General features: G+C 40.4%; 2 protein-coding genes across 5 annotated transcripts; one reads left to right on the forward strand and one right to left on the reverse strand.

Annotated features, from left to right (window-relative positions):
* Positions 1-166: 166 nt before the first annotated feature.
* On the reverse strand, positions 167-2,210 carry LOC104937157 (ribonuclease kappa-A). The gene is made up of 4 exons (XM_010753323.3): positions 1,833-2,210; positions 858-937; positions 560-686; positions 167-383 (listed from the first exon to the last, which is right to left on the reverse strand). The coding sequence occupies exons 1-4, from the start codon at positions 1,905-1,907 to the stop codon at positions 366-368; spliced, it is 300 nt and encodes a 99-aa protein (XP_010751625.1). The 5' UTR covers positions 1,908-2,210; the 3' UTR covers positions 167-365.
* A 6,945-nt stretch (positions 2,211-9,155) lies between these two features.
* Positions 9,156-13,183, forward strand: LOC113745247 (chromatin complexes subunit BAP18-like). Of its 4 annotated transcripts, none has more exons than XM_027276767.1 (6): positions 9,426-9,514; positions 10,212-10,414; positions 10,507-10,601; positions 10,973-11,217; positions 11,484-11,591; positions 12,536-13,183. In XM_027276767.1, exons 3-6 carry the CDS (start codon positions 10,564-10,566, stop codon positions 12,598-12,600), a joined length of 456 nt encoding a protein of 151 aa, XP_027132568.1. In that variant the 5' UTR covers positions 9,426-9,514; positions 10,212-10,414; positions 10,507-10,563; the 3' UTR covers positions 12,601-13,183. The 4 variants fall into 4 exon arrangements, with proteins under 4 accessions (XP_027132567.1, XP_027132566.1, XP_027132568.1 ...); XM_027276768.1 differs by having other exon boundaries at positions 10,991-11,217; XM_027276766.1 differs by lacking the exon at positions 10,212-10,414 and having other exon boundaries at positions 9,156-9,514; positions 10,991-11,217.
* The last annotated feature ends 3,715 nt before the right edge of the window (positions 13,184-16,898 follow it).

Below are 16,898 nucleotides of genomic sequence, written 5' to 3' on the forward strand. Positions count from 1 at the left end.
CACACACACACACACACTGTGACACTTTTCAGCATGTGCTAAACAACATTCCAAGCATTGGACATTGGCACTAATCACATACGTTCTCTTGTACATTAGGTATGAAAAGGTAATACAAAATAATTTAAATAATTAGTTTAACAAACATTTCAGTTCCAGAGGGTCGTTTTTAGTTTTTATGACCACAATCAAAATCATTTCAGCACTTGTGATAAGAGGTAGAATTACATACATGAAGGTGCATAACAATGATCTGCACTCACAGTATTCAGACTCTGATTATGAATTTGAAACCCTGAAATAGAAGTCACTCATCAGAACAGATCCAGGGTGCTGCTGGGAGCTCCTCAGTCCAGCAGGTGGTACTAGTGCACCAGGTACTCCTAAAGGACAACAGGCCAACAACACATGTGAGGACACCATAATCATGGAATATTACACTGATTAAAGATGGACTCACAAATGCTTCATTTGTTCTGTCCAACACATTAATGTGTGTAGTACTCTTTGAACAAAGCTCAGTAATAAGAAAGTCAAACAGATGAGGAAATGAAATGACCTTCTTCTTGTTGAGCCTCATCTGGCAGCAGGAGAAGAATCCAAACAGGACGTAGACAGCAGCTGCTATGAAGCAGTTGTAGCCCACCTTGTTGTACAGTTCATAGATCACCTGAGGAGGGTTTTTACTGAGGGGAAGAAGAACATGACACACATAAAACACTGAACTCACTCCATCTGCCATACAATAGAAGGACTGCTTCTACATTTGATAGATGTGGTTAGCCCAGCTTGGCAAAATGTATCATTTTATCATATGGAGTGCTAACGTTCGTTTAGCATTTAGAGATCTGTCTTACGGGTCGAAGTCTTCATCAGTCAAAGGTACGTCTTCAATCAGCACTGCTGAATGTGTGGAAAAGAAAATCCCCAGCAAGGCCTGGGAAATGAGAGCGACACAGTGAAGTCACGACATGAAGTCTGACTATAACATTAGACCAACACTGAATTAACGTTCAGTTAATATTCTGTGTAATTGTTAAACACAGGCTTTATGTCTGTGTACACAGGAGACGTCCCTCAGCCAAAATGTATTTAAACTCGTCACATGTCAAATATTGATTCAACTTCTCATGAGACGATTATATTCTAATTAAACCCACAAGCTCATATGATTTGGACATTTTCTCATTTTTGACCAAATGTATGATTTTTGTGAAGCGCCCACAACATTAAGAACACATTCAATATTTAGAGGAAGAGATTTTCCATGAAATCCCTTTTATCATTATGAGTGGTCATTATTTTATCATATAGGCACTTCTGTGTCTGAATATGATTATACAGTGCATTTATGATTAAATCAGCATTTACTTGGATAACAGAAAAATGACATGATGTAGACAGACAATCAGTCGTCACAACATTAATGACAATATAAGAAATTAATAGAGGAGGTGCTAACTTCTGCACTAGGTTGTTTAGAAGACTTTTATGATGTCACTTCCTGTTGCTCAGGTCACATAAGGGTCAGTTTGTATGGAGCAGATTGATTTATGTAATAGGTACAAACTGCATGACGTCCACTACATATATTATTATGATGATCATTATTAATACTTTTAGTCATCTCTCCATTAAAGTGAATGAATGAATTAAAGTTTATTGCTGCTGTGCAATGGCTCAAACTTTCATACACTTTATTCGGTGTTTGCATGCTGTCATGGTTCTCTCACACAGATGTGACAGGTGTGTGTGTTCATTCTGAGGTTGAACTCCGTGGAATGAAATCTGTCGCGCTCTCCGGAACGAGGCAAACATAGAGTCACACTCACCAGCATTATGACCCCCCACGTGCTCAACACCATCCCGCACGCGGCAAGTTTGGGTCCGCAGATCAAACCACGCATTATTAAATAAAGTAGAAGAATGAAGCTGCTCGCGCTGTCGTGACTCCACCGGAAAACCTGACGTTAAAAACTTGTCACTCGTCAGTCATGTGACTGTGACTGGACACCGGAAGTTTCCAGATGTTAAAGAACTGTTTAGAAAAGTGAAATAACGGACTTAAATATGAAACATTAGAATTAAACAAATCATAAATCATAAGTCATATTTGACCGGATGGTTTGATGGCCTGATGTCAGACGACAGAAGAGATTTGATTTAAGGTCTCTAACACATTATCTTCATGCAAACATGACACAACGTGACCTGTGACATGTCACGTGACTTGACATTGTTCTGCTGCGTTCGCGACATCAGCAGAATGGGAAGAAGGATAAACAGTCCTTATTCTAACACGGAGTGTCCGTGCATGTCGGACACAAACACTTCTGTAATATTAGCTCAAGTTGTGCTAGTTTTCAGATTTTTGATATATTTAGAATTACATGTCGTAGGCATGGGCGGACTGGGACAAAAAATCGGCCTGGCATTTTGGACCGAACTTTTTTCGCCCTAGCCTAACCAGCACCCTAATAGCACCGCTATTATGCTGCTAATAATAGCGGTTGGAACAATGTACCCTGAACGCAGCATGACGTGTTACTACGCTGCGTTTAAGAACTATCGGATATACAAAATGAGAACGTGCACCATTCTTTCCTTTTGTCTTTATTTTCTCTTATTTTGCTTTGTGATGTCTAAAGGGGTTTATAATGGTGGTTGAGATGGTGGTGGGGATGTTTGTGGTGATGCTTGTTGATGTTAATAGTGCTGTTTGTTGTTGTTGGCGCTTGGTGGTATTGTCGTTGTTGTTTGTGATGGTGATAGTTATTGATGTTGTTAGTGGTGAAAATGGTGGTGGAGGCACGAGTGTGTGTGCGCCATTTACAGTTAGACTATAATCATCAGCTGGTTCTGGAATCTTTTACAGTGGCTCTCTCAGCTATCTTCACTGTCGTGTAGGTGGTCAACCACACCTGGTATGTGTACCACAGTCCTTGAAAGTAGCTGTAATTAAACCTCTTCTTAAAAAGCCCACTCTAGATCCAGAGGTTTTAGCCAATTACAGACCAAAATCAAACCTTCCCTTTCTGTCTAAGATACTTGAGAAAGCTGTAGCTAATCAGCTGTGTGACTTTCTCCATAACAATAGTCTATTTGAGGATTTCCAGTCAGGATTTAGAGTGCACCATAGCACAGATATCGCACAATTCACAGTTACAAATGGCCTCCTAATGGCATCAGACAAAGGAATTGTCTCTGTACTTGTCCTGTTAGATCTTAGTGCAGCATTTGACACCATTGACCATCAAATTCTTTTACAGAGTCTGGAACATCAAATTGGCATCAAAGGAACCGCCCTAAGCTGGTTTAAGTCGTATTTCTTAGATCGATCTCAGTTTGTTCACGTCAATGATGAATCCTCCATGCATACCAAAGTTTGTCACGGAGTTCCACAAGATTCTGTACTAGGAACACTTCTATTTAGTTTATATATGCTTCCTTTAGGGAACATTATTAGGAATCACTCTATCAATTTTCATTGTTATGCCGATGACACCCAATTATTTTTATTGATCAAACCTGATGAAGCCAATCAGTTAACTAAACTCCAAGCATGCCTTAAGGACTTAAAAAAATTGGATGATCTACAATTTTCTGATGTTAAATTCAGACAAAACTGAAGTTCTTGTAATTGGACCAAAACACCTCAGAAACTCTCTTTCTAAAGACTTAGTTACTTTCACCCTGGCCTCCAGCTCCACCGTAGAGAATCCTGGAGTTGTTTTTGATCAGGATTTGTCCTTTAATGTCCACATAAAACAGATTTCGAGGACTGCTTTCTTCCACTTACGTAACATTGTAAAAATCAGTTGCATCTAGTCTCAAGCGCATGCAAAAAAACTAGTCCACACATTTGTTACTTTTAAACTGGGCTTTTGTAACTCTTTGTTATCAGGCTGCTCCAATAAGTCTCTTAAGACTTGTGTACATGTACTGACAGGAACCAAGATCGGTTGGTTACCTGTAAAATCAAGAATACGTACATACTACCATTTTGGGTTCTGGAGGCAGAAGACTTAGACTTAAGACAATCCTTTTTGATAGAGCTTATAGTTAGGGCTGGCTCAGGTCATCCCTTAGTTATTCTGCTATAGACTGCCGGGGGACTTAATGTCTCATTAATGCATGTCACTAACTAAACTTCTTCCCCAGAGTTTCTGTGCTCTCTCGTCTTGCACGTTCTACTGCTGTGGTCCTGCACAATTGTTGTTGTTAGTGGTGCTATTTTTTGGTAATGGTTGTTGTTGGTGCTGGGTGGTGGTAGTGGGTGGTGGTGATGATAGTTTTAGTGTTGCTCCCGGTTAATGCTGTTGATTGTGGTGGTGGTGGTTAATGCTGTTGGTGGAAAAGGTGGTAGTGGTCAGTTTTGTTAGTGTTGGTTGTTTTTTTGTTGGTGGTAATTGTTGTTGGTGATAGTTATTGTTTTTGGTGTTTGTGGTTCTTGTTGTTAGTGGTGGTGGTTTTTGGTGTTCTTTGTTATTGGTGGTAGTGGGTGGTGTTGATGGTGGTTTTGGTGTTGCTGCTGGTGGTGGATGTTGGTGGTGGTGGCGGAAATGTAAAATGGTGGTAAATGGACTGTACTTATATAGTGCCTTTCTAGTCTTCCGACCAGCTCTTTTACATTACATATCTCATTCACTTATTCATATATATTCATACACTGATAGCATTAGCTGCCATGCAAGGTGCCAACTGCTCATCAGTTTTAGGAGCTGTTGTTCTTGGAAGTAGAAATGATAGTGATGTCATTGTTGTTGATGGTGTGGATGATGGTTTTGTTGGTGGGGATAGTGGTTATTGTCAGCGACGGTTCTGGCTACATTTGTGCCCCGGGTGAACAACAATTTTTTTTGGGCGCCCGTGCGCCCTCACGTTGATTGCCGCCTGGGATCAGTCTATCCCCTGCCCCCCTCCACCTTGCCAACCACATTGCCCATAGCTAAAACCGGCCCTGGTTATTGTTGTTGGCAGTTGTTGGTCATTGTTGTGGTTGGAAGTGGTAGTAGTTGTTAGTGGTGGTAGTGGTTGATGTTTTTGGATGTTATTGTTGCTGTTGGTTGTTGGTGGTGGTTCTTGTCAGTGGTCGTAGTTGTTTTTTGTTATTGGTGGTAGTGGGTGGTGGTGTGGTGGCTTTTGTTGTTGCTGCCAGTTGTTGTTGTTGCCGATAATGATGGTTTTTATTGTTGTTGGTGGTGCTTGGTAATTAGTGATTGTTATTGCTGTTAGTGGTTACTGTTGTTGCTGCTGCTGGTCGATGTTGTTGTAAGTGGTGGTGGTGGAAAAGGTGGTAGTGGTCATTGTTGTTATTGGTGGTGGGAATGGTGATGGTCTTTGTTATTGTTGCTGCTGCTGGGTGTTGCTGTTAGTGGTGGTTGTTGTTGGTGGCAGAAATGATAGTGATGATCGTTGCTGCTGCTGTTGTTTTTTGTTATTGGTGGTAATAAGTAGTGGCGATGATGGCTTTTGTTGCTGCAGTTTGTTGGCGGTAGTGATGGTGGTTATTGTTGGTGATTGGTAGTTAGTGTTTGTTGGTGGAAATGGTGGGAGTGGTTATTGTTGTTGGTGGTGGTGGTTGTTGTTGTTAGTCATGGTGATGGTTATTGTTGTTGGTGTTTTTTTTATGTTGGGGGTGATGTTTGGTGAGTATTGCTGCTAGTTGTTGGTATTCTTGGTAATGGTTATTGTTGTTGTTTTTATTGGTGGTTGTTGATGGTTGTGTTGGAGGTGGTGATGATGCTTATTGGTATTGTTGTTGGTGAGATGGCGGTTATTGTTTTATAGATGAGGGTTGTTGCTGTTCTTGGTGGTGGGTTTTTTGTTGTTGTTGTCCTTGGTGGTGTTGGGTGTTGTTAATGGAAATGGTAGTGGTCATTTTGGTGTTATTGTTTTTGTTTGTTGTTGTTAGCTGTGGTGATGGTTATTGTTCTTGGTGGTTGTTGCTGTTGGTGGGTTTTTTGTTGGTGGTGGTTATTGGTATTCTTGGTGATGGTTATTATTGTTGGTTGATGTTATTATTGTGGTTGTTGATGATGGCTATTGTTGTTGTGGTTATAACTGTTGTTGGTATTCATGATGGTGTTTTTTTGTTGTTGGGAATGGTGGTGATCATGGTTATTGTTGTTGCTGCTGTTGTAGATGAGGGTTGTTGCTGTTGTCATGGTGGGTTTTTTGTTGTTGGCGGTTATTGTTGTTGGTATTCTTGGTGATGGTTTTTGTTGTTGGTTGTTGCTGTTATTGTGGTTGTTGTTGCTGGTGGTTGAGATGGTTATTGTTGATGTTGGAAGAAATGATGGGGGTGGTTGTTGTTGGTGATTATTACTGTTGTTGATAATGGTTGTTGCTGTTGTTTGTGGAAATGGTAATGGTTATTTATGTTGTTCTTGGTTGTTGTCAGTGATCATTATTGTTGTGATGGTTATTGTTGTTGGTGGTTAGTAGTGTTAGTGGTTGTTGATGTCGGTGGAAATGGTAGTGGTCATTTTTGTCGGTGTTGGTGGTGGTTGTTGTTAGTGGTGATGATGGTTATTGTTGGAGATGGCAGTTGTAGGTATTGGAGGTGGCTTTTTTGTTGTTGGTGGTGATGATGGGTGAGATATATATACAGCGCCGGTCCGGATGCGTGCGCCCCCATCGGTCTGTCCGACGCCCCCCTCTGCCTTGTCAACACCCCGCCCCCGGGGCGCCCGCTCCGCTAACTTAATGAGCAGTATCGAAAATTACCGAGGTTTTTTGCTTTTTCGGGCGTTCGTGCGCCCCCCACGGAGAATGCGCCCTGGGCGGCCGCCCACATTGCCCATAGCTAGGACCGGCCCTGTATATATATATATATATATATATATATATCAGAGAGAGAGGAGAGAAGAAGAGAGAGAGAGAGTTAGTTTTGTAAAGGAGACTGCATGTTCAACCATACCATGCCTGACTGGCTCACTTGCTGCTGTGCTGTTGTTTTGTACAGTTCTGTTGTTGTTGTGTGCAGTTCTGTTTGATAGAATGATCCCAGGTGGCATCTACGTGAGGGCGCACGAGCGCTCATCAAGTCAGCGGAGTGGGCGCCCCCACCAGTAGTTCGCCCAGGGCGCAAATGTAGCCAGAACCCGGCGCTGCTGTGTCCTTGTAATATTTCAGTTTTTATATCCTGGGGTGTCCTGCGCTGTTGGCCTTAAAGCTCTACAGACTACTCCGCTCCTTGCCTCACCAAGACAAATTAAACTCATCTATGGCGTGAAATATGTGCCACCAGAAACAGAATTTGAATTGCTTAAATTGAATAATTAAATTCAACTGAATTTGAATCACATACTTTGAATTTATGTTCAATTTGAATCATTGCATTGAAAACTGAATCTGAATTGTAATTTGAAATTTAATTTATTAGTTTGGAACATTCAGTTCTCACAATTCAATTTTCTGTGACAAACATCCGGGTAGTTGAGCAAATCGAGCGCGAGCCACAATCGTGCCACAGCAGTTGCTGGTGTCTGGGGAGTTACCACTGCCCTTCCACGGCAACTGGGGCAGCTGCCACTGCCAATCACACTTATAGACCCCAAATCCCAAATATGTATATAGCCTGCTTAAAATCCTGCACTAAGGGCTTTCTACCATTGAATATATTCGAGAAAAGATGTTATTCAATTAGGCAATCATGATACACCATACAGGAAAAAGGTAATAATAAATATTATTATAAAATAAAAACAGATGATCAAAGCAGCAGTAGTTGCCAAGGAAGGTCAGTGGCAGCTGCACCACACAGTTGCAGCGGTTAATAGATAAGAAAACCTCGCAAATTAATGCAGAAATCATGTAATGGAAATGTTACTTCCAGTGAGTCTAATACAACTCTGACGACTGACTTAAAAAATAAAAACAATGCCCATAACAGCAGCAGTTGCAGTGCCAGGGCAGCGGTAGCTTTCCCAGATACAAGCAACTGCCGTGGCGCACATACACACGTAGATGCTGATTGGCTTGAGAGGTGTCCTGTGTATCTGCGCTCGATTGCTCTGCCTCAACTACCGGATGTTTGTCACAGAAAATTCTAATTGAATTGTAAGAACTGAGTGTTCAGTTCCAAACTAATAAATTCATTTCAAATTACAATTCAGTTTAAATTCAATTCAGTTTTCCAATGCAATGATTCAAATTAAACAATTCAAATTCAAAGATAAATTATTTAAATTCAGATTCTGGTGGCACATATTTCAGCCAGTACTCATCCTTGTGTTAATCTAGGCTACAGGATATAGGCTATAGTTGATACATAGCAACAAACTTTCAGTACTTTGGCCATTTAATCTCTGCAGACCTAGATTTCATCTAGTCTGCAATATGGATATGCTATGGCTCTAAGAAGGATGCAACCATAGACAGTCACTCTTTTTTCTGTTATGGACTGATACTATTGGTGGTCTGTATTTCAGTACCTGCACATGCTGTTTAGAATGTTTTGTGTTATTTTGTGAGGGTGTGGTCAAAGAGAGATTTTATATAAGAAATATTTTTTTTAATTGTCCGTTCTCAACAACTTGAGTTCATTATCCTGGTAGCTAGTGATAACTATATTATTCATTCAAGTTCATCTTCTCTGTCAGTCTGTGTCACAAACCGGACTGCACGACCATGACGAAAAGAGGGGGAGGCACACAGACAAGCCAATCAACAAATTATTTATTAAACCATAAGAATAATCTAAGAAGAAAACGTGTTGCTGTCTATAGTACTGACAGGCAGACAGACAGAGAGCGAGAGAGCATCTGTTAATACGTGTCCCTCTGTTGACTTTGAATGATTATTGTGAATGCTCTGATTAATAAATGTAAATGAATAATTCTTTATTGTAATGATAGTTTAGTTTGTCATTTGAGGAGAAGACCATATGGTGACTGTAATTCAGAGACTTCAGAGATGAACTTGATAAATTATCTATAATTACAATTTTAAAAAAGCGTCCTCAGTTTCCATAAAAGACAACATATAGCTTCAAACTTGACCTTATCTAACGTCAAATCAAATCAAAACCGTGTTTTGCTCTACAGATTCTTGCAGTATATACTTTGTTTATGCAATAAATGTTACTGTATAAACTAAAAAAGAAGCGCCATACTGCGATGTCCGCCCAACGATACATCCTATTGTAATGTTACACGGGCATAATAACTTGAATCGTTGAGATTCCGAGGTGACCCTGAACGTCGCAGCAGCCTTGTCGTTGCTTTATTCAGACTTGTACGCTCGGTTCTCGGCGGGAATGTAGTTCGTGTGCACCATGCAGCGTCTGTTCAAATGTTGGACCTTTCCAGACACCGACCCTGAACGCGGCGGAGGAGCAGAGTTCAGGCTTCTCTGCTAGCTACATCGGAAGGAGCACCATATGCTACCTAGCTACACTGTTAGCATTTTAGCAGTTACTCCGTGTACTTGAAGGCATCACTGAGTCCTCATAGACTGCGTAGGTTACAGTGCTACAGAGAGCAGTAACATGACGTCAGCTTCCACTAAAGTAAGTCATTTTCACACGTGAACAACTGAGATGTGGTTTGGCGCCACAAAGTGAAGTTATTCCGGTCTGATTAGTATCCTTTTACTTGTTAGTATCCTGTTACTTGTGCACAAACGGACGAGCCCCTCGGTACGTTTCCCGCTGCTGCTCGCGGGAGAGACGTACGACATGAATTTACGGTCACCCACGTGAGAGATGGATTCACGTTCTACTGAACAGCTGTGCGGTGTCGTGCCGTGCTGTGCTGCGCTTACTCGGCTCTAAATCCTGATTTTAGTGCCTTCATAGTTTTTTCACACACACCGTGCACACAATGACGTGACTCTGCCCGCATGTTGTTCAGTTTGGGTCAGGTCCTTCTTAAAGGTCCAGTGTGTAGACTTTAGTTGCATCTGATGGTCTAATGATCACTGTATTGCAGTCTCCTTACATCACCCTCACCTTTTTATTGAACGCCCCTGTCTAGACCCACTATTTAGTTTGTCTGTTCTCGGCTACTGTAGAAACAGTGTTTCAACATGGCAGCCTCAGTGAAAGAGGACCTGCTCCTGCTGTAGATTCACGTGATCATACATCCATGAAATCATAGTTATGAATATTATATTGTCTGCCTTATTTTGAAAATAAAGGCCCCATATCTAACACACTGCACCTGTAATACTCCAGAGTACAATCTGAGGTCTGGCTTTGTGTTCAGCCCCTTCTTGTTTCAACATGAATGCCTGGCTCTGACCTCATGACCTGGGGCGCTGAGTGAGCCAGACCTTTTCAACCCAACATCAGTGTCTGAACAGGGGCAAATCCAGATTCCAACATCTGGTGGAAACCTGAATGTCCATGGTTTCATAATCATCAACATATGGCTGATTCTTCAAGTGTCTACATACTTTTGGTCATGAAGTGAGTGTGCAGTGTTCAGTGGAGTCGGTGTGAGTGAAGTAAAGCCGGCTGCGGGCTCTGTTCTGATGCTCGTGTGTGTGTGTGTTCCACAGGTTGGTGAGATCTTCTCTGCAGCTGGAGCTGCCTTTACCAAACTAGGAGAGCTCACCATGCAGCTTCACCCAGTGGCAGACTCCAGTCCTGCAGGGTAACACACACACACACTGCATGCAGACTTTTTTTCACAGCAGACTGTGTTTGTGCTTGTTTGAGATGAATTCTGCCTTTGTGGCTGCTAATTCTCCTGGTCGAACATCTCAGCCTGTCACAGTAACGTTCTTGCTATTTGTGAGTATGGATGCATTGTAGGATTGTTATTTTTGTATTTAAACTGCAAGAGAGTCCCATGAAAAGAGTCCATGTTTATTTAAGAATTCCATTACTTATTATTTATTGACAGAATCTGTGCTGATTATAGTGCATCCCTGTGCTTTGATGTGCTCATAAACTTATTCTTATTTGTCAGATATGGTCTGCACTCCTGTGGATAAGCTGCTATAAATACTAAAGTCAGTTCAGTTCCCATCTTTCCTCCAGCGTTCAGACGAAGAGCACAGTGAAGAGGAAGCTGTATGAAGATGGAGCTCCGCCCGCCTCCTCAGACAGCTCTAAGAAGGTGATCAAGAAAGCCGCCACTGCTGTCGCCATGGCAACGCAGGGCACTTCCACTGTCATCTCTGTGCCCGTGGCTCAGGTCGTCGTGGCCTCAGGACTACAGAGCTCCCCCTCCGGCCAGCCCTCCCTGAAGAAACAGAAGACTGCAGGTGATTAAACAGAAGAATATCACATATTATTATGAATGGAATGTAAGATCAGAGATATGCACATCCAAGAACCTGCTGAGCAAAGAAACAGTACACACAGACACACACTCTTTGACTCCACAGTATTTTTCATTGACTCAAATATCTCAAACATTTCTCGATGTCTTCAGTATCAGTTCAGGCATTTCATTTCAACGTGTTATTGGTTGAGGTTCTTAATATCTTCTAAACAGTACTACACATTGTGTGTGTGTATGTGTGTGTAGATGTGACCCTCAGTGCTCTGAATGACTCAGATGTCAACAGTGATCTTGTGGACATCGAGGGACTGGGTGAAGGATCCAATTCCAAAAAACTCAACAACTTTGATCAAGGTGAACTTCAGGAACATTTTTCAGAAATATGGTCTGAATAATCTTCAGGCTGCTGTAGTCACAATCATTTGACGTTTGCTATAACACACACTACAATGTATTTATTACAAAATGTGATCAGCACTTTGAGTTGTGCTACATTTTTCTTCTGATAACCAAAGTTGAGCAAACGTATTGTGTGTGTGATATATCTTCTTCCTCTGCGTTGAGCTCCACTGTTGTTGATGAACAGTTTAAAGCACATTAGTGATTCACAGCAGCCATGTTTCCATCCAAACGTGTCACAAGTCATTCGTCAAAAGAAAACGTGAGCCACTGTCTACATGTCCCGGCTTGTGATATCAGCAGTAGATGGCGCCAATTCTTCAGTCAGAAACCAAAAGAAGAGAGCACAACAAGATGACACAGAATGGATGAAACACGATAAGCAGGAAACAGAACATAACATCACACCTGTGTGGAGGAATGAGCTGATCAGTCATGTGACTGACATGTTTTATCTTATTAGGAGAATGCATCAAAATATGTTTGGAAACACATCTACTGTTGACTGGGTGACATTTTCCTTCATTACCAAGAACACACACACACACACACACACACTAAACCTAATCCCACATACACCATCCTGATGTCCTAAATACTCACTACAGCACCAAATGTGGATTCATCTGCTGCTGAAAATAGGCCCCAACAAATCCAGCAACACTGTTTTCTTCTGTGTGAGTGACCTTTATTGAAAGCCACATTTGTCAACACCTACAGTGGCCAGCTGACTGAGCCTTTTTTTTTTTTTACATTTTCAGTAGACAGACAGGATATGGTCAGGTCAGAAACTGTCCATCTAACACAGTTCATTTTAGTATTTTTTTGACAATAATAAATGAATAATATTCTAAGCCTTTCTTTAGTGGAGCTGTCAAATGCTGTTTTTGTCTCCATAGATAACCTGAACCTGGACTCAAGTCTCATCATGAATCCCGGTGACCTTCCGCTGCTCTCCCGTTGACCTTTCACTTCCTGTGGACAAACTATGAAAAGATGAGCCACGTTGTGATAGACTTTGAGCCCGATGATGCTGACCACACTTTAGAGGAACTGTAGAAGTTTTGAACATTGTGTTGTGTCACACAGAACCACATCTCAATTCTGTGAGACTTGTTGGCACTGTCAAAAACGTTAAGGACTCATTTGAAGTTTTCTTTTACTATATTACTTTTTATGTCAAGATGTTTCTATGGTAGACTGTTTCTTTTCCTCTTCTGACTTTTTCTTCTGGAAATGTCCAGAAAATCCTAAAAATGTAGACTTCATGCAGGACGATTCATCTTTCTTGTTTTCATAAAGAGAAATCAGGAAAAGGAACAGAAAGTCTCAGCTGCATTCAAGCGCTCCTACTTTACTGTTTTTGCTTTTGTGATGCAGCTGTATTGTAAAAAGGTCATCATTCAGTCAACAACATAAACACTGATATTTTATTGTATTAAATGTTCAATGCAAATGTAACTAATTATTGTATTAGCAGATGTAAATGTTAATGTGTATTTTTAACATGAATCTGAATGTTGGTAGTAAAGTGTTAGAGGCTACACATACAGACTCAGGTCCTTCCATTCTAGAACAATCTGTTCTGTGCTGATCGTAAACATTGTTTCAGACTGAGACTGATCAAAAAGGTAGGAACACATTTGTGTATATAAGTGTTTTTTTCTGAGCTTTCAAACACATCTTAAAGTCTTCATCATTTGATAAGGTTTGCCCAGTTATCAGAGAAGGCATTATCAGACATCACCTGCTGATGAAGGTGGAGAACCATGTGAAGGCTTTGGATAAGGTTAGTGGACCTTGACATTGTTCTCTGGTGAGTTGACAAAATCATGTCTGTGCTATACGTCCAGAGGTTGTAGCATAGCTTAGCATAACGGCTAGAGCTTGGGAAACGGCCAGCAAGGTTCAAGAATAAACCTACCAACACCTCTGAAGCTCACTGTTATCACACAAACTGTTGTTTTGGAACTACCTCCTTACAGCAATAACCCATATCTATACCGTACATGCATATAAACGTGACTTGTTTGTTAATATCTACACAAACTGTTGACTCTGGTTTGTTTATTTTTCCGTCTTGTATATATTTGACATGAGTGCAGGGCATGCTGTGTCTTCTATTTTCTGATATGACACTTAATCTTTTATTCAGTCAGTACAATATGAATGAAGACACGTAGACGTTATGATCAGATCAACCCACATCCAACCCACCGAGGCAAACACAAAGAAATCCTGCAGAGCTTAATGACAACTGAGCACATTACATCTGCTGGTCAAGTCCCTGAGGTAAAGTTAGGCCCTGCTAAAGTAGTAAGCAAGCCATTATTATTATTTAGTTAAATGTAAAAATAAATAAATATAAATAAAGATTTTAGGAGAATAATAAAGTAATTAAGACTTATGAAACTCAGTAGGAAATGATATACATCATAATGTACTGATCTCATATTTTGGGACGTCTTAGAAAAAGCTCAGCAGAAACATGAAATGAGAAGACATTTGATTTATTCAAATACTGGGCTTTTATTAATAAACAAATATAATTCTGATCATCCATATACCAGACATATTACTGTCAGCATTCAGATAAAGATATCTTCCAACATTAGGTAAAATTATAAAATAAAATAATATTCTATTCAAATGATAAAGTGCACACCTCGCCTGTATGAAGAGTGCTGTGTGATAACTTCTCTTATGCTTTAGCACAATAAAACTGACCCTGTACATGAACTCCATATTTTCATAGATGATAAAAGCAGACATACAGTACATTTCCTCATTTGTTGGAGGTGGTGTTGAAGAGGAGTGTGTGTTTGACAGGAGCAGCACATATCATACTGGCAATGCAGATAGAACTACCAGTAATGATGTGCTGCTACAGCCTCACACACACACACACACAGAAAAATCATAATATTCAGAAACATGTTCCATCGTGTTTAATAAATAGTGAGGTGGGCTCAGTGTGACCACATTTCTTCCTGCTGTGGACAGATGAACACCAGCTGCTCAGTCAGTTCTCACTTTGTACAAATCAGATGGAAGAAAAGTATGAATTTCTGTCTGTCAAATCATAAAACACAGCTGATTGGTGTGACTCAGCTCACTAAGGGGAGGTCAAGGGTTAATTCATTATTATTCTTTTTTTTTTAAACAAACAAAACAATCAGATATTCAATATGAGATATGAATTTAAACTGAATTCTTTTACACCATTTTGTTTATAATGTGTGTGATCATGGGTTTGATACACAAGTGTGTTATAAGGAGACAGACCTATCCATTTAGTGTGTGAAGCACTCTAATCGAAAATCATATAATCAGAAATAGAAAAGAGATGAAGCCATGAAGACACTTTAGTTTTCATGGATCATTTATCATGTGTGTGTTTGTGTACAGATGCTGCTTTAGTGACAACTCAAGTCAACACATTTCCTCTTTTGGTATTTACAGAAACTCACTCACATGACAGCATCTGACAGGGTGGCTCTGACGTCCTGCTGAGAGGAAAAAAGTCAAAGAACACACACTCAAAGAAACAAAAAAACAAAAACAAACCACACACCTCTAAATATAGGACAGGTTGTTAGACATCCTCTGCCAACACTCCTTCAGTGTGTGTCTGTGTGTGTGTGTGTGAGAGATATCTGCTAACATGTCGTTGTCGTGTGTGTCCTCACTGACTCTGATGATTTCTGGTCTTTTTTTTTTTTTAATGGTGTACACAGAAAAGCTTCTTCTTGGATTATTGTGTCCAGTCTGCTCACAGAAGCTGTCTCACAGTGTGTTTTGGTGCCAACCTGCCAACAAATACCAAATGTATTATTTCAGTAACCTCATTAATATAATTAGGTGATCACATGTATCATTAGATTCCTTACTTTAACACTTTTTATACAGAGTTTATGTGGATGCTATAGCACATTTGAATGTTGAAGAAATGCCAGTCATGAAACAATGTTATCAACAACACTATTTGATATTCAAACTTTTGTGCAAAAAAACTTCACAAAAATACATTTATTCTGATGTGGAACAATTAAAATGGCTGTCCTCTTGCTCCGATACATCCATGAGCCAATCGGAGCACAGGAAAAATTGTGCAACTGTGAAAAGCAGATTATTATTATTTTTACAGAATACAATTCACTGCTTTTATTGTCAATGCTAGACACACAAGTCCATGCTTACAGTGTGTGTACACAAAGGTGCACCGTGCTTTACAAATGATTTCAACACACTCCACCTCAGTTCATTTCAGTACTGTCACAATTTACAAAGATTTCATTGCTTTATTTTTCTCAGTTAATGAGGAGTAAAGGGGTGTGTGCTGTTCGTGCTCATCACTCACAGGTCCAACAGAACAACTGCAGTTTGACTCCAGTCACTAATTACACCGCCCTGTCACAAATGAACACATTTCTTTTATCAGAGCAGTAAAACCATGCTTTGTTTGGAATTGTATTTTTTTTTCCAAGTCAATTCTCATCAGTATTAAATTTTTTGTCAAAATCAGATGAAACTTTGTTTCCAGCACAAATGTACTAGTTGCACACATCAAGCTGCATTTTCTTGATTCTTGTGACGGATAATGACACTCATTTATACAAGAACTGTGCTTGTTGGAAGATTAAATGTCTTGTTTGTCACAGTGCATAAAGGATCACAGGTAGTTCAATCAGCTTTTTTTTAACACTCTGACACTGAGCTGAGAACATACAACACTAAAACAATTATTATCAGAGGACTGATTTCACTGAGCAGAACACGCTTTTTTACAAAAGTTTAAACAAATGAAAGCAAACTTGTCACAGAGAATCTGAATGACTCTTAAAGATGGAGATGTTCCATACACCCGTGTGTCAGAGGAGGAAGCTGCTCGTGGACAGCACAAAGACATGGATCACGTCTGATCTTTAAGAAGACAAAAAGCAGTAGCAGGAGTCAGTGCAGTGTGAGATTACATGTCAGGCAGGACTGGGAGCTGTTCCCACTGTGTTGTTGGGAATCCCAGGGCTCACGGTGGCAGCACATAATGATTTGGAGTGATTCAGCACATATCTGCAAAACATGATGTGCTGCTAGAGCGCACCCTGGACACACTGAGACCAAGAGTCCATTAGATTCTCACACACACACACACACACACACACACACACACACACACACACACCTTATAAAGCAACTCACTTCAGCCAAAAGTGGAACAATGTTGTAAATGAAAGAATTGAATTATTCTGACAAATGTTACAT

This window comes from Larimichthys crocea, unplaced genomic scaffold (assembly GCF_000972845.2).
Source record: "Larimichthys crocea isolate SSNF unplaced genomic scaffold, L_crocea_2.0 scaffold549, whole genome shotgun sequence".
Classification (NCBI taxonomy): domain Eukaryota; kingdom Metazoa; phylum Chordata; class Actinopteri; family Sciaenidae; genus Larimichthys; species Larimichthys crocea.